At 43.1% G+C, this 20399-nt stretch overlaps 1 protein-coding gene across 8 annotated transcripts in view; it reads left to right on the plus strand.

Moving 5' to 3' along the window:
* Positions 1–3498: 3498 nt before the first annotated feature.
* Positions 3499–20399, plus strand: part of UBAP2L (ubiquitin associated protein 2 like) — a 55987-nt gene continuing 39086 nt past the window's right edge. For all 8 annotated transcript variants that reach the window (XM_049782198.1, XM_049782199.1, XM_049782200.1 and 5 more), the window contains exons 1-7: positions 3499–3628; positions 5327–5404; positions 6256–6366; positions 16181–16349; positions 16777–16872; positions 18084–18129; positions 19174–19286. In XM_049782198.1, coding sequence (XP_049638155.1) covers positions 3539–3628; positions 5327–5404; positions 6256–6366; positions 16181–16349; positions 16777–16872; positions 18084–18129; positions 19174–19286 — 703 coding nt within the window. In that variant the 5' untranslated portion in view covers positions 3499–3538. The remainder of the gene's footprint in view (positions 3629–5326; positions 5405–6255; positions 6367–16180; positions 16350–16776; positions 16873–18083; positions 18130–19173; positions 19287–20399) is intronic.

Genomic DNA, 20399 nt, shown 5'->3' on the forward strand with positions numbered 1-20399 from the left:
CTGGATCGGTGCTGGGTGGGAGGGGAAGGGAAGGGAAAGGAGGCGATTGCCCCCCCCCGATGAGCCAAAACGGGGTGCGCCCCCCCAATTCTCCACGCGTGGGCTTCTGGCGGCCCCCCTCGGGCCCCGGCCCTTTGTCAGCAGATCCCCCCCCTCGACACCCGCCACTCGGCTTGTTTCCTCCTTCCTCCCCTTGGACACGGGGGTGATCCTCATCCCCCCCCCCCACTTCCTTGCCACAGTTCTGCTTGCTGAGTGATTTGGGGGGTCCCCCCTCTCGGGGAAGCTCGAGGGGATCACGCTTCCCAAGAGAGAGAGAAAGAGCTCTCCTGCTGCATGGATGGATCGGGACGGGGAAGGGGGACACCCCGAATTTGCACGGCTCCCCCCGACTTGGCCCGTGCAAGGGCGATGTCACAAACAAGGCAGGGCCGCTGGTTTGTTTCCCTTCCACCCTGCTGCCGGTCTCTGGTTCTGGGCATTGGGCCGCCCCTGGTGGAGGAGGGTGTTTGTGGAAGAAGAAAAAAAAAGCCCCAAGACAGGATAGGCGTTTGTTTTGTTTTGTTTTGGTTTTTTTTTTTTTTTTTGGTCATTGTTAATAGCCCTTTGCTTGCCTCTGATAGCACACCCCCCCCCCCCCAAGATGCCCGGGGAGAAAAAGCTATTTCGGTTTTTGGCCTCCCTCTCTCCTTTCCCCCATCAGACTTCTTCCCCCTCCCCACGATCTGGGCCTGTATTGGGGCATGTTGCAGGGGGATCTTGCTGGGCCCTCCCAGGAGAGGTAGGGTGAAGGCTTAACTTAATAAATGAAGCCTTACCAAAGTCGCCTCGCCTCTCCGGCTGGACCCCCTGTTCCGTTAGATACCGCAAAGATGGGATTGTCAGGTGGTGTTGGGTGCGGGTGAGTCGGTGGGCCCACTGCTGGGTTGCGGGTGTGGGTCTGGGAAGTCTCCCCTGGACTGACTGACTGCTTCCCACTTGGAGCCAGGTCCAGGAGAGGTGGGAGACTGGGGTCTTAAGGAGCGCCTAGAGAATTCCTCGGCTCTTTGGAGGTAGCAGGCCATCCCGCCCCCCTAGTCCAGCCCCAGTTTCTGAATTGTCTTCACCGACTAGATTGTGAGCTCCGTGAGGGCAGTGACCTGAGTCGTACTGCTTTTGTATTTATTTTTTTTCTAAAGTATTGGATACGTAGTAGATACTCAATAAATGCTTGCTATTTGTTTTTTTTTCTTTAAAATTTCTCTGGCTATTTTTTTTTTTTAAGTAGCTGGTTTTCCAAGATGTGGTCGAAGGCACTTATGTGATGAACCCTGTATTTGTTCGTTCTTAATGCTCTTCCTCCGGGGGTGTCCAATCCTTTGTCACTTTATTTCCTTAAATATTTGTTTCCTAAGAGAGCCAACTTCAGATTTCTTGTCTCCTTGTGCTAACTCTGGGTAGGTGTCTCTGCTTGTTACTCAAAGGCTGCTTGCTAATTCTGGGCTTTCCAGCGGTCATCCAGATAGATCACTTAAAATTCAGACCTGTTGCTCAGAGTTGCTATCTAGGGGGTAAAAAGATTTTAAGTCACACGGAAATTTCAAAGCATTTGCAAGAAATAATATGGAAACTAATAGCAAGAGTGATTCGGAGGATTTCTCTCCCCTAACCTATGTAACTTTCAAGATGTCTTTAATATGTATCATTGACTAGTTTAGGACTATGGTTCATGCAGTTCGCATCTGCGTTACAACTCTTGCTCAAACATTGAAATTACACGCAGGCTAGACTAGAAAATATTCAGTACTTGTGAGTTACAGGAGCGGCTAGTCCCATATTAGAAACTTTATCTGAAAGCCAATTAAGCATAATTTTCCTCTATTTCCCTTCCTGGTTGATTTGAACTCAGGGGTACCTGGTTAAATAGCACTTTTTTTTTTTTTTTTAATTGTTAAAACAAGTATATTGTCAGCCTGGAAAAACGGACTATAGCAAATAATTCTGTGCTAGCTTGAAATATTTCCAGGTCTCTGTGTGTTCATGTGTATGGGGTAAGGGGCAATTGCTAACATTCAGTTCTGATGTTGCCTTAAAAGTCTTGGTCAGGGTGGGGGATGTAGCTCAGTGGGAAAGAACTTGCATTGTGGGAAATTGAGTTCAGCTCCCAATGCTGCAAATAATGAAAAAGTCTTGGTTGTAGACAATGTAGAATTTTTGATCATAATGTCTGCATTAAAGAAACAAAGATCTGCAACTGATACCCTGAGTAACTATAACTTTATTTTACAGGGATGTCTGCTTTCTTTCCAAAAATGGGTAAAATTTGCTTCTCTGATAGTTAATCCTAATATATATTTTTAATGGAAGCCCACATTTTCTCTCCCACTCTAGCAGTGTCTCCTGGGTAATTTAAGATGAACCCAAATTCAATAGTGAAAAAATAAATATAAAGCAGAAAAGGTATAAACAGCTTTGCAAGGGGACAAAACAATTCAAAATAGCCTTGTTTTGATCACCCATCACATGATGAATGTTTTCTTTGTTTACTAAATGCAGCAGCTGAGATTGCATTATTCTATGAATGAAGGAAACTTAAATTCAGTAGAGTCCTTTCTCGTTAGAAATATTATATTAAAGACTTATGATTTAGGGAAGGCCTTGTATATCCTGTGTCTCTTTAAAGACTGACTCAACAAGGGCATGCAGCAATGATGATTCAAAGTTAACATTTCTCAAGAGCCTTTCCCTCCAAATAAAACTTTGTGCTAGATGCTTTTTGGTTTGGGACAAATTTGGGACTCTATATATTAAGGTGAGTGGTGGAGAGTAATTACAACTCTGGTTTCTTGAAACTGTGGACTAGCAGACCAAAAGCAGTATGTTGTCATTTCTACCCAGAGAACTGAGATTCTGGGAAAGTTCACCGACATTGAAACATGACTTCTTGAAGGCTATTGAAGCCCACCCCTTATCACATCCTGAGAGTGAGAAATGACAAAGGCTAAGTGTGAGATGTTACTCCCCAAAGGGTGGAGGTTACATGCAACTTATGTAAAACAAGGTTTCAAGGACTCTAAGTTGTCTTCAGAGGACTCAGCCTTTGAAATGATGGAGTGTAGACCAATAAATTGCTTATCTTGATTATCTTTCCTTTTGTTGAAGGCACTTAAAGATATTTTTCTCCTATGTAGAATATACATTACTGATTGTTAGCAATTGCTTTTCTTACTTTCTAGGCAGCAGAACTTCACAAAGCCTGACAGGATACTAGTTAACCATAATCTATAATTAAAAAAAAACACATTTATACATGCTACATATTTTTGCACACAAAAAAGGTTTAAGAGTTATTATATCCTAAGGATTCAGTTTACCTACCTGTATCAAGAGCAGTGAATCTCCATGTGTTTTATTTTCCTTTGGAAGAAAGGAACGAGGTGAAGGTGCTGATGAAAGAGGTTGAAAACATAATGTTTGAATGAAACATCTAAACCCCTTTCTTTTTTTTTTAACTTTCAGTATTCTACCTTGTAAATACTGTTATTTGTATATACTGTAAATGATGACGTCAGTGGGCACTAACCGAGCCCGGGGAAACTGGGAACAACCTCAAAACCAAAACCAGACACAGCACAAGCAGCGGCCACAGGTAAAGAGCCAAGGGATAGAGCCTCTGGACACTAGATGCTTGTTGATGCTGCTTTCCATGCAGTCCAGCAGCAGTGTTGTGTGTTTTGGGATTTTGATGAGGGTTTTCTTTCTTGAGGTGGGACACATCCAGGTCTGGACTAGGAGTTCATTCCTATTGGGACAGGGGGAGCAGCTAGTGCAGGGCATCAAAATGGGAGTGGCCAGGCTAAATGTGCAGTGTGCTTTTTATTTTGTGCTATTTTTCCCTCTGTCCCAGCCTGTATTTTGCTTTGTGTGATGCCAAGGGTTATAAAAATGTATGCAACTGCTATTCTTTAATCTCAAGGTGGCCTTTCCTTTTTCTTTATCTCAAGCATGCTTAGCCTGTTGTAGCCTCAACAATATTTCCCCCCCCCTACATTTTCTATCCTCTTCCCTTTTTTGGCGACCTTTATCTTGCTACCTTTCTTCTTTCCTTTGCTCTTCCTTTTTTGGGCCATGCCCTATAGTGCTCAAAAGTTATTCCTGGCTCTGTACTCAGGAATTAGTCCGAGAAGTGCTTGGGGGGGACCAACCATATAGAATCGAACCCAGGTTGGCCACGTGCAAGGCATAGGATTCTCTTTCAGGTTTAATCCTAACTTGACCTATTTTTATTTTGTTTCATTGAGGCCTAAGCTGGTACTTAGGATTTCGGTACCAAGCATCTTTGTGTTCCTTTAGAATTAAATGAAAGAACCTAGAGCATTGCTCAGTTTGGGGGCTACATCTAGTTCTCAGGATTTGCTCTCAGCAGTGCTCATGCATTTGAGTACCTTTACCTGTGACATGCATGTGAGACCATGCATGTGGCACCTGGGACCAAACCCAAGCTTTCTGTATGCTAAGCTTGTGCTCAGGCCCATCTGGATGCTTGTGCTAGAACCCTAGTTGGCTGCATTCAAGGCAAGTATCTTATCCACTGTCCTGTCTCTCGCTTGATTTTAAAGGAATTTCTGAGAATTTTAAACTTAATGGAGACGATAAAATTCTTGGAATCTTGTAAAGATTGGGTGCTTAAAAAGAGTTGTCTGTATTTCTTCTCCAAGAAAAAGAAGAAAACATTGGTTAGCTTTCAAATACATTGATATGAGGTGCTGTGTTGTCAAACACAAGATAAAATGTCTTTGGGGTGGGGGTGCTGGAGATACGTACATATATGTGCTTACCTGCAGTCCTACCTCACCAGCTCATGGAAAGCCTTTTCTCTGAATATTTGTGGAAAAGTTTGTATTTAAGGGACTTTTTCATGAAATAGTGGTAGCTTCTCTCATCAGTTTGCTGGTTGAAATAGCTTAAAGTGGTCTTTATAAGAATATGAAATTGATGTGAGAGATAAGATGGATATTGACTTCTTAGCTGGGGGAGGGGGCACTCAGGTTACTTTCAGCTCAAACCCTGCTAGGCTGCATGCAAGGTAAACAACGCTCTACCCACTGTACTATTGCTCCAGCCCTGACTTTTTTAAATTGTTATTTCCCAAAGTGGGGGTGGAAAGTTGGAGAGGTGGAGTAGCCTTAGGTGCAATGAAAGAGTGTTTTCTGTTTGCTCTAAGAAACAAGGGGTGGGGAGGAATACAGAACAATTTCTTCAAAGTATGGTAGGCCGATTGAGTTTAGGAGCTTCTTTTCTAAACTGTTGCCTTTTCACCATGTCTTGATTTCATCTCAATTCCTAGGCCACTGCAGAACAAATTAGACTTGCACAGATGATTTCGGACCATAATGATGCTGACTTTGAGGAAAAGGTGAAACAAGTAAGTGTCTTATTTTGCCCTAAACAGTGAAAAAAGAACTCAGTGTTAAAGTAAGTTAAATAAAATAAATGAGTACCAGTTTACTTTTTACAATCAGTATTAAAAAATCAGTATGACTAAAAATTTGGTAGTTTGAGCCAGTAACTACTTTTATCATACCTCTTTGGACAGATGTGGGCGGGGTCACACTGCTGGTGCGCAGGGGTCACTTCTGGCTTTGTATTCAGGATTCATTCCTGTTGATGTTGATGCTCAGGAACTAATGAAATGCTGGGTTTGAACTTTGGTTGGCTGTGTGCAAGGCAAGTGCCTTACCTGCTGTACTATATCATTCCAGGTCCTAAGTGATTTTTATTAGTGCTGTTTTATAACAACTAAAACTATTATATCTAGAAAATATGGTAATTTGTGATATGATGAATCATGTATTTTTTAAATTTTATTCTTTATTAGATGGCTTATTTGCTCTTTTTTTTTTAATTTGGTTGTATCTTCAATCTTATTTTTGTTTTGTTTATTTTTGGGCCACACCTGTAAATACTCAGGATTAACTCCTGGCTCTGACTTCAGGGTGTCATTCCTGGCAGTGCTTGGCTGGGGCATCTGGGATACTAGGGATCAGACTAGGGTCTGTTGCATACAAAGCAAGTGCCCTGCTCGCTATGGTATTGCTTTAGCCCCCCTCTCCTCAGTCTTAAGTGTTGCTGTTTAGATTTGGAACTAGAATACAGCAATTCTGCATTGTATGCCTGTACTCTTCCCACCCCAGCAATTAATATATTCCTTTTCTTTACCTAGCTTTGTGAAGAATGCAAACTTGTTCATGATGGTTGTTGATCTTTCTCTTTCAGTTGATTGATATTACAGGCAAGAACCAGGATGAATGTGTCATTGCTTTACATGACTGCAATGGAGATCTTAACCGAGCCATCAATGTACTTCTGGAAGGAAATCCAGACACGGTAGAGTGATAATAAAATTTACTATGGGTCCTGGTTGAGAGGCTTGTGTTATTCTAAAAATAGCAAAAGGATGGGGCTGGTGAGGTGGCACTAGAGGTAAGGCGTCTGCCTTGCAAGCGCTAGCCAAGGAAGGACCGTGGTTCAATTCCCCCGGTGTCCCATATGGTCCCCCCAAGCCAGGGGCGATTTCTGAGTGCTTAGCCAGGAGTAACCCTGGAGCATCAAACGGGTGTGTCCCGAAAAAAAACCCCCCAAAAAATAGCAAAAGGAGTAACTCAGATTAAAACAGACCACCTTATTCTTCACATAGAGCAGAAACCTATCTTAGAGAATATTGTTATTAATATTATATACTTATTTGGGTCGGAGTTGGGCGACATCTGATGACACGTGGGTTACTCTTGGCAGGCTCAGAATCATATGGGATGCAGGGGATCAAATCGGTTGGCCACATGCAAGGCAAACTCTCTACTCACTGTGCTATCACTCTAGCCCCAACTAGAGAATATTTGCAGTACTTGAAATGCATTTGAAGGAAATAGAAAATAAGTAAAATCAGTCTCTTATAATTGGCCTGTATAAAGTAGATTAGTGACCTTTTTGTTTTGTTTTGGTTTTGGGCCACCACCCCATGGTACTCGGGTTACTCCTGGAAAGCTATTGGGGAACATAGGGGATGTGGGAATCAAGCCCTGGTTGAGCATGTGCAAGGCAAACATGCTATCCGCTATACTATCACTCTGGCCCCAGTTAGTGACTTTAATTTCGGTCCTGAGTTAAAAGTGCTATTTAGGTCCTAGAGAGATGGTATAAGGAGTACTGTGCTTTCCTTGCATGTTGCCATCCTGGTTTCAATTCCAGGGGCCCCATATGGTCACCTAATCAGAACACAGCCAGGAGTAAGTCCTGAGCACAGTGAGGTGTGACCCTAAAACTAAAAGTAAATGTTCTTAGTTTTAAACAAGTATTAAATAAAAGTGCTTTTTAATAACCTTAGTTAATAATTAAGGAAGATTTTTGTTTTATTGCTACTGAACAAAGCCACAAACTTTTGGATCCTGATTTTCAGAATATTCCTATTAGTATTGGCTTTTCTTTTCCTTTGGATCAGGCATGTAGGTCTGTACCTGGCTTTGCTTGGTTATTCTCAGCTCAATTCTTTGGGACGATGGTCATTCCTGAAGGTATGCTATGGATCATGTGGTCTCTGGGATCCAGTTTGGGCCTCCTACTTGCAAAACGTTTTCTAGCTTTTTGATTTCTCTGCCCAGCCCATATCAATATAGACTTTACATTTCATAACATCATTTCATGATATAACTTAATTTTGTTGAGGGACGGTGAAATTTTTTATCGCCTTGTCTGTTACCATAGTGGAGATGATAGGGAATAGCTTTGAGACCTCTGGTCCTGGAATTTGGTTTTACTTATTTTAATTTTCTTTTTTTTTTTTTTTTTTTGGGCCACACCCGGTAACGCTCAGGGGTTACTCCTGGCTATGCGCTCAGAAGTTGCTCCTGACTTGGGGGACCATATGGGACACCGGGGGATCGAACCGCCGTCCATCCAAGGCTAGCGCAGGCAAGGCAGGCACCTTACCTTTAGCGCCACCGCCCGGCCCCTATTTTAATTTTCTTTCAGTTCTTTTTTTTTTTTTCAGTTTTAGTGCCACATTTTCAGTGTTCAGAGATCACTCTTGGTGGGGCTTCGGGAACTTTAAAGTACTGTTGGGTATCAAATTCAGGTCAACCACATGACAAGCAGCTTACTCTCTCCCTCTGGCCACCTGATCCTAGAATTTAGATATGGCCTTTTTATGCCTTGATATGCCTTAGATATGGCCTTAATATTGCCTATTAAGAATTTTTTGTTTTGTTTTTCTTTTTTGAGGGGCACACCCGGTGACCCTCAGGGGTTACTCCTGGCTATGCACTCAGAAATCATTCCTAGCTTGGGGGACCATATGGGACACTGGGGGATCGAACTGAGGTTCGTCCTGGGCTAGCGCTGGCAAGGCAAAACACCTTACTGCTTGCGCCATCACTCTGGCCTCAAGAATTCTTTTTTTGTGTGTTTTTCTTGTCGTATATCTAATTATAAATCCCTTAAGAGTAAAGGATTCTAGGATTAGAACAATTGTATAGTAGTTATGATGTTTGTCTTGTATATGATGTTTGTCTTGTATGTAGCAACCCAGGGTAGGTTTCTGGCACCTTACATGGTTTGCCAGTCTTGCTAGGAGTGATTTCCTGAGCACAGAGTCAGGAGCAAGCCCAGAGAACTGCAGAGTGGCTCAAAAACTAAAAAAAAAAAGAATTTTACTTTATAAATAAGTAGTATTTAGGGTGTTCTGAAAGATAATTTTTTTCATAAGCATTATGGATAATTCAAGTTACTTTTTTGAGGGTAGATCCCAGAGTTCATTCATAGGGAGATCAACTTAGAGAAAGTTGTTTTTATTTATTTTTTGGTTTTGGGTCCTAAATTGACAGTGCTCAGAGGCTGTTACTCTTGTCTTAGTACAAAGTAGGAGGAATCTTTCCCTGGCCATGCTCTGGCCATGTTCAGGAGAACCATTCAATGCTGGTAATTAAATGCGGGCCTTCAAAGCTAGTCTTTGCCACTGAGCCACTTTCCTTGGTTTAGAAAACTGTTTTTAATCACTGAATTTAAATTTGAATGTTTGTTTTCAAAGTTAATATTCTGGATAAAAGTTTGTTGTTTTTTTTTAAAGATATCTTTATTTATTTATTTTGGGTGCCACACTCAGCAGTGCTCAGGGTTACTTGTGGCCCTGTGCTCAGAAATCTCTCCTGGCAGGCTTAGGGGACCATATGGGATGTCAGGAGCCGAACCTGGGTCCATCCTTGGTTGGCCTCGTGCAAGGCAAATACCCTACCGCTGTACTATTTCTCCAATCCTGGATTAAAGTTTTTTTGTTTTGTTTTTGGACCACACCTAGTGGTGTTTAGTTACTCCTGGCTCTGTGTTCAGGAGGCTTTGTGCACCCTGGAGACCTGGGGACTATATGGTTCTGAGGATTGAACCCATATTGGCCACTTGAAAGGTGAATGCTATTGTTGTTTCAGTCCCAATCCTGAATTTTAAATCATTGACATTGACCTTACCTGACAGTTTGCCTATACGTATATTCAAGTTAAATACAGGGCTTTTAGTTCTTTCATGTTGGTTTGTTTTTGTTTGGGGCTACACTGAGTTACTCTGCACTTAGAAATGACCCCTTTCAGGCTCTGGGGATCATATAGGATGCCAGGGATTGAACCCAGGTCAGCTGCTTGCAAGACAAATGCCCTACCCTCTGTGCCATTTCTCTGGATCCCTTTAGTTTTTTGTTTGTTTGTTTGTTTGTTTTGTTTTTGGGCCACACCCGGCCGTGCTCAGGGGTTACTCCTGGCTGTCTGCTCAGAAATAGCTTCTGGCAGGCGCAGGGGACCAAATGGGACACCGAGATTTGAACCAACCACCTTTGGTCCTGGATCTCTCCCTCTTCGGGCCCCTATCTCTTCGTTTTTTAACTTATCTTTTAAAATCATTATCTAGGGCCATAGAGTGAATAGTGGGTAGGGTGCTTGCAGGTGACAACCCAAGTTTGATCCTCAGCATCTTATACAGTCCCCTGAGCACTGCTAAGACTTTATTTTTTATTTTATTTTATTTTATTTTTTTGGGGCGGACCACACCCGGCGGTGCTCAGGGGTTACTCCTGGCTGTCTGCTCAGAAATAGCTCCTGGCAGGCACGGGGGACCGACCATATGGGACACCGGGATTCGAACCAACCACCTTAGGTCCTGGATCGGCTGCTTGCAAGGCAAACACCGCTGTGCTATCTCTCCGGGCCCTGGACTTTATTTTTTTGACTGTGCTCAGGGATTATAGTTCTTGCTCTGAACCCAGGAATCACTTCAGATGGGCTCAGAGAACCCCATGGGATGCTGGGAATCAAACCTTGGTCTGTTGCCTGTGAGGAAAGCACCCTTCCCTCTGTGTACTATTTCTCGGGCCCCAAGAGTAATTCTTGAGCACAGGGCCAGAAGTAATCCCTAAGTATATCACTAGATATGTCCCAAAACCAAAGTTGTCTCAGGTAGAAGTGGGATTATCATCCTTTTTGGTTTGGTTTTGTGGCCACCACTGCTGCATTCAGAAATCATTCCTGGAATGCTTAGATTGCTGGGATCAAACCTGGTTGGTCATATGCATGGCAAATACCCTCCCCACTGTACTTTGATGCTTTGACCCCTATCATGCTTGCTTTAAAAGTAAGACTTTTTGTTACTACACATCTCATTTTATTTACCTTCCATTACCATCTGCCTAGTGCTCCAATTTTGACCTTCAGAGATAACAAAAGTGGGAAATCAAGTGGAGGATGTAGGCCAGATAAACCACCTGCTAGTAAAACCAGTGGGAAGTTTAGGTAGCTGCCAAGGTTGTTGACTGTATTTGTATGTGTGAGATAATAGCCAGGAAATTGGCAGTGCCTTGGAGAAGATCATAGTAACTTTTTTCTTAGAGAACCTATCTGATGCTAGGGTGCTTATATATATTGTAAATAAGGGAAAAGGTCATAGATTTCTAAAACTTGTCAGGTTTTGCGCTAGACTAAGTAGAAACTAAAAGTTAATGATGTTTTGTGGGGCCGGTGAGGTGGCGCTAGAGGTAAGGTGTCTGCCTTGCAAGTGCTGACCGCTGTTCGATCTCCCGGCGCCCGATATGGTCCCCCCAAGCCAGGGGCAATTTCTGAGCGCTTAGCCTGGAGTAACTCCTGAGCATCAAACGGGTGTGGCCTGAAAAAGCAAAAACAAACAAATAAAAAAAAAGCAAAAAAAATGATGTGATGTTGTTGTTTTTTGCGGGGTGGGCCACACTCAGGTGTTACTCCTGGCTCTGTGATCAGAAATCACTCCTAGCAGGCTCGGGGAACTATATGGGATGTCTGGGATTGAACCCAGGTGAGCTGAGTGCAAGGCAAATACCCCACCCAAAGTGCTATCACTCCGGCCCCCTAAAAATTAATGTTTTTTTAAGTGATTTATTTTATTTTTGGTGTATGGTTTCTGATTGGGGGAAGAGGATTTCCTCTATGCTGGAATTCTGAGATTTTGTGCTGAGTTATTTCCAGCTCATGAGTGAAATTTGGAATCTGGTTGCTAGAATTCTTTGTATTTTTGCCTTTGTTTTGGACCACACCCTAGATATTTAGGGCATAATCATGATTCTTAGGAGCCAGAATAGGAATCACTCCTATCATCTGTTCAGAGGACTGCATGTTGTGCTGGGGATCAAACCAGGGTCTTACCAGTAGCTTATCCCCTGTACTATTTCTCTGGTACTCATTTTTTTTTCTCTCATTTTTTTCTTTTGAGCCACGATGTGCAATATTAAGGGCTTACTCCTGGTTCTATGCTCAGAAGTTTGTGAGAAGTTTGTGAGAATCTTCATAGGGTACTGAGGATCAATTTGCTCCAGACCCAAACCTCCATTCTTCACTCAAATTTAGTTCTTGGGTTACTGTAACTTAGAAATTGAAGCTGGTGCTAAAAAGATAATATAATGGGTAAGGCACTTGCTTTGACCGCTGGATTTGAACCCTGGCATTACTTAGGAGTGCCGTATATACTCGAGTATAAGCCGACCCCCTAATTTTACCCTAAAAACTGGGAAACCTTAGTGACTTGAGTGCAAATTGAGGTGGAAAATGCAGCAGCCACTGATCAATTTCAGAAATAAAAATATATACCCCAAATCAGTAGGTTAACTAGCAACAATAACTTTAAAACTTTAAAGTACAGAAAACCGTAGCTTAACAGATAATCAAGCTAAATCACAAAGGTTCAAATCCTTCAAAACTGGATTCCTCCTCCTCATCTATATGTCCAAACAGCTTCAACTGTATCTGATGTGAGGGTATCAGCATAGACAATGTCATCATCACTGACTTCGCAAATATCACTGCTGTTGGTCTCATACAAAGCGCAGAATATTGTGGGTTAAATAGTTCAGTGGCATCCAGTTCAGTTCAGCCACCGCCTCTTCAGCTTAGTTGTGACTTGTGGACTGAGCTGAAGCATGCCCCTTCCAGCAAACGGCAGAAGACAGCTGGAGACTTATGTGCATTTGATTCAGTCTGTATGACTCGAGTATAAGCCGAGTTCGGGTTTTCAACAAAAATTTTGCAGGAAAAACTTGGCTTATACTCGAGTATATGCGGTAATTGCTGAGTGCAGAGCCAGGAGTAAAGCTGTGGCCCAACCCTACCCCACCCTCACCACCAAAAAAATAAAAGGAAGAAAAGAAAGAAAGAAATTGAAGTTCTGTGAGTATAAAATGCTCTACATGCTATAATGTGGAATCAGTTTGGGTAGAATAGGCAACAAAGAACTGCTAAGATCTAGCTTTATAAAACTTAAGGTTTTTCTTTGCTTTTGGCCCACATATGTGGTGCAGAGTGCACTTGTGGATATGTTCTGGGGGGGGGGTGGTCATCTTCCAGTAGTACTCTGGGTCATGCAGTACCGGGGACCAAATCAGGGCTTCCTGCTTGCAGAGCACATGTTAAGTCCTTTGAGCCATCTCTCTGTCCTCATGCTTAAACTACCACTGCCTCATGCTAGGGATCAAACTCAGGAATTTATACACATGAGGCAAGCACTCTGCTAATGAGTTACAGGCCTTGGAACTTTTTATTTTGGGTAGAGGGGTTTGGGCCACACCTGGCTATACTAAGGATTTATGCTCAGAGTCACTTTTAGAGATTCTTGGAAGAGGGGATGTAGGCCATATGCGGTATCAGGGATTGAGTAGGGTAGGTCACCTGGAAGAAAAATTTCTTATTTCTTATGCTCTCATAATCTTAAAAGATTCATTTTTGTATTTGTTTCTGGGTCACATCTGATGGTGGTTAAAGGACCATATGAGGTGCTATGATTTGAATCAGGTTCATGCTGCAATGCCACTCCTGTAGTGCTTAGGGGAATGACTTGAGATGCCAAGAATCAAACTTGGGTCACACCATACAAACTTTACCTGCTAGAACAGTGGTCGGTAACTTGCGGCTTACGAGCCACATGTGGCTCTTTACACTTTTTTTTTTAGTCACACCCAATAATGCTCAGGGGTTACTCCAGACTATGTGCTCAGAAGTTGCTCCTGGCTTGGGGGACCATATGGGATGCCTGGGGATCGAATCGCGGTTCTTCCTAGGCTAGCGCTGGCAAGGCCAGACACCTTACCTCTAGCACCACCGCGCAGGCCCCCGCTCTTTACACTTTTAATTTGGCTCTTTTGTGTGCCAGGCGGCGACTCTGCTCCTAGCCTCTGTCAGTGCGCGCCCTGTGTGGCTCTCAAAATAAATTTCAATCGTGGTTTTTGTGAGATTTGGCTCAGTTGAAAAATAAAGTTGCCGGCCACTGTGCCAGGCTATCTCTGGTCCCTATATTATTTTTTATTTATCCAGTGATGAACATGAGCAGTTATTTGGAAGTAGTATTCATAATATTCATTTCCTAAAATTTTCATTTGTATTTTCTTTTAAGAAGTGGGGAACACTTCTGTGACCACCCTATCTCTGTGCTATCGCTTTGGCCCCAACCACAATATTATTTGAGAAAAATAATAGTAATTTCATATTATACCTGGTCTTTATGACCTGGGTTTTTTTTTGTTTTGTTTTGTTTTTTGTTTTTTTTTTTTTTAACCATGATTGGCATTCCTGGGGGCTACTCCTGGCTCACTTCTTAGATTTACTTTTAGAAGTCTCGGAATAAAACAGTGCTAGGTATCAAACTTGGAACTTATTGCTACAAAGCATGCATTTCAACATTCTGAACCAGCTATCCTGTCTCTGGGTCTTCTTGAAAATTAGTGAGGTATGCACTGGGAATGAGACTCATTGGTAAGGTGCTTGCCTTACAGCTCTCCAGGATTAAGTTATTACTACATAGCTAGCTGCTCCTTAGCAATGGGAAAAATAATGTTTCCAAATTCAGGGGTAATTGGGATAGGAGTCTAGTAAGCTAGTATAAGAGGTAAGGTGTTTGCTTTGCATGTATCTAAGTCCATTTCAGTTTCTGTCACTGCATATGGTCCCCTGAGCACTGCTAGGTGTGCCCCCTCCACTAAGATACTCCCCCATCCAAACTTTTCCCCTGAGGAATGATTGTTTCTAGAGTATTTCTAGGGGACTGGAGCCACAGTCTAGTCTGAATAGGGTGCTTGCCTTGCATGCCATTGACCCAGGTTCAGTCCTTGACAGCCCATATGGTTCCTAGATGACCACTGGATATGGCCCTAACACTGAAAGAGAAAAAATAGTTTATTTCCTTAACGAGAATGCCATCTAGAATGATTCAGACTAGACTATTTGGATTTTAGGAAGGTTGAATTGTATCAGTTAACTTTAAATAGGGAGAGAGTAGTGGATAAAACTTGCGGGGGCGGGGGGGGGGGCAGAAGATAGTACCAGGGTTAAAACTTGCCCTTGGGTCCAGAGCACAGCAGATAGGGAATTTGCTTTACACACCGCTGACCCAGGTTCAGCCCCGGCACCCCATAGGGTCCCCTAAGCCTCCCAGGAGTCATTTCGGAGTGCAGAGCCAGGAGTGTCCAACCCCTGAGCACCACTGGGTGTGGCCCCAGAACAACAAAAAAACAAACAGAAGTAGAAAATAACCTTTGGGGCCGGCGTGGTGGCGCTAGAGGTAAGGTGCCTGTCTTGCCTGCACTAGCCTAGGACGGACCACGGTTCGATCCCCTGGTGTCCCATATGGTCCCCCAAGCCAGGCGCGATTTGAGCTCATAGCCAGGAGTAACCCCTGAGTGTCACCGGGTGTGACCCAAAAACAAAAAAATTAAAAAGAAAAGAACCTTTACAAACTTTGTGGGGTGTGTGTGTGTGTGTGTGTGTGTGTGTGTGTGTGTGTGTTTGACATGAATAATACCATAAAAAGTAGGGAGCCACTGAATCCAAAGGGAGGTCATTGAGTTTTGGCTGACTAAACTATTAAAATAATGGTGATCAGAGCTGGAAATCTGATTTAGTGGTAAGAGCCTTGATTCCTAACAATGCAAAAAAAAAAAAATATATATATATATATATATATATATATATATCAGTAGGGACCAATAATGAGATCCTTGAACTAATACGTATACAAAGTGATTGAAACATGTTGAGATTTTTTTTTTTTTTTTTTTTTTTGGTTTTTGGGTCACACCCGGCAGTGCTCAGGGGCCACTCCTGGCTCCATGCTCAGAAATTGCTCCTGGCAGGCACGGGGGACCATATGGGACGCCGGGATTCGAACCGATGACCTTCTGCATGAAAGGCAAACGCCTTATCTCCATGCTATCTCTCCGGCCCCAACATGTTGAGATTTTGTTTATCTTCTTGGAAATGATCTTTGCAATTGATTAGTGTAAGTGCCTAACCTATAAAATAGACTTTATTTTGCAGATTTAAGTATGTAGTGTGTTTTGAGATTTTAGCTTTTATTTTCCATTTACACACAATTAACCTATGACTGGAGCAGTGGTACAGTTCCTTGCATGCAACTAACTCAGGTTTGATCTTTGAAACTCCCATAGGTCCCCTGAGTACAGAGACAGGAGTAAGCCATGTGTCCCCCCCCCCCCAAAAAAAAAAAAAAACCCTAAGTAAAAACATACATAACTTCATAGAAATGCCTTGGACATAGGTGCTAAGAGAAGGGTTATCAGTTGTCTTGGCTTTTACTTCCATTTCTTGGTAGCAAACCTTATTAACTAAGATACAACTGTTCTGCCATTCTGTAGCATTCCTGGGAAATGGTCGGGAAGAAGAAGGGAGTCTCGGGACAGAAGGATGGTGGCCAGACGGAATCCAACGAGGAAGGCAAAGAAAACCGAGATCGAGACAGAGACTATAGCCGGCGACGTGGTGGGCCACCAAGACGGGGGAGAGGTGCCAGCCGTGGACGAGAGTGTATGCATGGGGCTTTAACAAAACCAGCTGTGGGTCAGTAATGTCTGGATTTCAGGGATGTGTTAGGGCCCTGCTCAGTTGTATCTATTAAACATTTTATCATCCTCTTAGTTTTTCACCAACATATCTTCTGAGACATTGGCATCTCTTGAAATTAGCATCTTTTAGTAGAAGCCACCAGTTTGGTATGAAATTGCTCTATATAGAGTAATCGAGTAACCCATTTATAAATATCCATTTGTAAAGTTATTTGACTTCAATAGCTCTCCGTTGTGGTTTTACCCCATTCTCCAGAGAACCATTCTTTTTCCTTTCTTGGAGCTCCTTTTTTTTTTCTTATTTGTCCATTCTAACACATTTGTATAAAATTTTTATATGTTATATTGCTACTCTGACCACATGTGTGTGTTTGTGTTTTATGTTTCAGTTCGGGGTCAGGAAAATGGACTAGATGGCACCAAGAGTGGAGGACCTTCTGGAAGAGGCACAGAACGAGGCAGAAGAGGTCGTGGCCGAGGCAGAGGTAATCAGTTTTGCTGGGGTTATGGTGCTCCTTAGTTTTGAGGTGTTTACCTAAAACTAACACACAGAGTACCTTAATTGTTGATGTATCTGGAAAATACAAGAGAGTGGGAGAAAGGTAAATATAGTTTTCTGGGGCCGGGCGGTGGTGCTAAAGGTAAGGTACCTGCCTTGCCTGCGCTAGCCTTGGACGGACCGCGGTTCGATCCCCCGGTGTCCCATATGGTCCCCCAAGCCAGGAGCAACTTCTGAGCGCATAGCCAGGAGTAACCCCTGAGTGTTACCGGGTGTGGCCCAAAAACAAAAAACAAAACAAACAAACAAACAAAAATATAGTTTTCTCTGGTCCTTATGTGGATAGTACTATATTTACTTTAAAACCCAGCAGGTTGATTAGCAGAAATCTTTTAATACTAGTAGTTATGCTATTATTTATTAAATGGTGTGCTCTGAGGTAAAAGAACATCTGGTAATAAGATGACCTAACCTTGGTGCCGGAGAGATAGCACGGAGGTAGAGCATTTGCCTTGCACTTAGAAGGACGGTGGTTCGAATCCCGGCATCTCATATGGTCCTCCAGGCTGCCAACAGTGACTTCTGAGTACAGAGCCAGGAGGAACCCCTGAGCGCTGCCGGGTGTGACCCAAAACCCCCCCCCCCCAAAAGATGTCCTGACCTCATTTTGGGTACTGGGAACTGAATCATACATATAATTGCTTCTCTACTGCTAGGCCATATTCCTGACCATTTTAGTGACCTATGATTATCCTCCTTCCCTCCCTCCCCCAAAAGACACTTGGGTTACTTATGGTTCTGTGCTTAAAAATTGCTCCTGACAGGGCTGGAGCAGTGGCCCAAGCAGTAGGGTGTCTGCCTTGCACCTGCTAACCTAGGACGGACCGTGATTCACTCCCCCGGTGTCCCATATGATCTCCCAGGAAATCGCCAGGAGCAATTTCTGAGCACATAGCCAGGAGTGACCCCTGAGCATCACTGGGTGTGGCCCAAAAACCAAAAAAAGAAAAATCACTCCTGGCTTGGGGACCATATGGGTTGCTGGGGATCAAACCTGGGTCTGTCCCAGATAGGCTGCTTGCTATGCTATCGCTCTGGCTCAGTGACCTATGATTTTCTATTTCATAATTCTTAATTGGGAAGGTGCTTTTATATCAGCTTCTAAAATAGTTTTCTTTTTCTCACCTTTTTTCTTAGGTGGCTCTGGTAGGCGAGGAGGAAGGTTTTCTGCTCAAGGAATGGGGTAAGTTTCCATTGATCAATTTCAAAGTCTTTGGAGTTGAAACAGCTAGTATGTGGTATCCTGAAAATAGTCTTAAATCTTTCTTGACTTGAAAGATTTCTAGATTATTAAATTCTAAAGATATGAAGACTGGGACTTTTGGGAGAAAGAATGGGAAGCCCACATTTAGCATCTCAGGGCTCTGGCTTCACACTCAGGGATCACTTCAGTAGGCTCTGGGGGAGGGGAACTAGAGGGGGAACTAGGGTTTTAGGTCTGCCACATGCAAGGCAAATACCCTACCCACTGTACTATCATTTCAGCCTCTAGACTAGGATTTTTTTGTTTGTTTGTTTTTTCAGGGAGCACACCCAGCTGTACTTAGAAATTAGTCTTGTTTATGCTAAGGAATTACTGCTTGGGGGATCCTATGTAATGCAGGAGATAGAACAAGGCAAAGATCTTCAATGAGCTATCTCTTCAGCTCCCATAGCCAGTTTTGTTGACTTTTAGTTTGGGCCACACCCAGCTCTACTTGGTGCTTGTCCTGGCTCTGTGCTCAGGAATCACGTAGTACCATATGGAGTGCCAAGGATTGAACTGGAGTCAGCTACATAGGGCTGATTTTTCTGATGAACGTCTGACTTTATTTGATCTCATATACTATTTGGTGAGGGGGGTTGGGCTTTTTAATGGGTGTACAGAGGCTCCTCCTACTGCTTGGAGGTTGCTCCTCAGTGATACTCAGGGGACTCTGATCTCAAACATTGAACTGGATTTGCCAAATTCAGGGCAGATCCTTAACTTTATACTTGATCTCTTTGGTCCATATACTTAGTATTTTTATGTAGATTTTTTATGATTATAGGTATCCTAATCCAAATGAGTGTTGGTTACGAACTTGGTCTACTGATGGTAATGGTAAAAGCATACAGAATATAGGATTATAGACTAAACTAGGCCCATAATTTATTTGTACTAAGAAAGAGTTGTTTTTTATCGCCCACTTTAGTTTGTTGTTACTATTAAGAAGTCAGAGATTCTTTAAGCCTTTTTCCCCCCCAGAACCTTTAATCCAGCTGATTATGCAGAACCAGCCAATACTGATGATAACTATGGCAACAGTAGTGGCAATACGTGGAACAACACTGGCCACTTCGAACCAGATGATGGAACGAGTGAGTGTTTCTTTCTTCCTCTGCTAACTGAAGGGGAAATTATTTTTTAATGTATTGTGGTTCGAAAGATGAAGAAAGGAATCATTTTAGGGAATAGGAAAGGGTTGAGAAGGGATGCCAATGGAATAACATATTACATATTACATATCTATGGGTTTGGTGTATTTACTATTTCAATTTGATACTCTTCACTCTTGTGAAACAGATTCTTATTGTCACTTTCCAGGTGACAAAAGACTGAAAGGGGTTATCATATTTGATTGTAAGTCAAATTTTTTGACTTGTTTCTTGTTTGTTTGTTTGATTGGTTGGTTGGTTTTTGGGCCACACACAGTGGCGCCCAGGGGCTACTCCTGGCTCTGCACTCAGAAATCTCCTCTGGCAGGCTTGGGGGACCATATAGGACCCCAGGGGATTTTGAACCATGGTCCTTCCTAGGTTAGCGCTTGCAAGGCAAACGGTTTATCACTTGCACCACTGCTCTGGCCATATTTTTATGGTTTTTGGGTCGCTCCTGGCAGGCTCTGGGGACCATATGGGATACCGGGAATCGAACGGGGGTCAGTTCTGTGTTGGCCACGTGCAAGTCAAACATCTTTTTTTTTTTTTTTTTTTTTTTTTTGGTTTTTGGGCCACACCCGGCGGTGCTCAGGGGTTACTCCTGGCTGTCTGCTCAGAAATAGCTCCTGGCAGGCATGGGGGACCATATGGGACACCGAGATTCAAACCAACCACCTTTGGTCCTGGATTGGCTGCTTGCAAGGCAAACGCCGCTGTGCTATCTCTCCGGGCCCTCAAGTCAAACATCTTACTACTGTGCTATTGCTCTGGCCTCTCAAAGCCCCCTTTTATGCCCTGTGATTTTTTTTTTTTTTTTTTTGGTTTTTCGGGCCACACCCGTTTGATGCTCAGGGGTTATTCCTGGCTAAATGCTCAGAAATTGCCCCTGGCTTGGGGGGACCATATGGAATGCCGGGGGATCGAACCGTGGTCCTTTCCTTGGCTAGCGCTTGCAAGGCAGACACCTTGCCTCTAGCGCCACCTCGCCGGCCCTATGCCCTGTGATTTTATGCCCAGTAGTTGCCATTTTATTTCTTTGTGCTTGTTAGCTTT

This window comes from Suncus etruscus, chromosome 10 (assembly GCF_024139225.1).
Source record: "Suncus etruscus isolate mSunEtr1 chromosome 10, mSunEtr1.pri.cur, whole genome shotgun sequence".
Taxonomy (NCBI): domain Eukaryota; kingdom Metazoa; phylum Chordata; class Mammalia; order Eulipotyphla; family Soricidae; genus Suncus; species Suncus etruscus.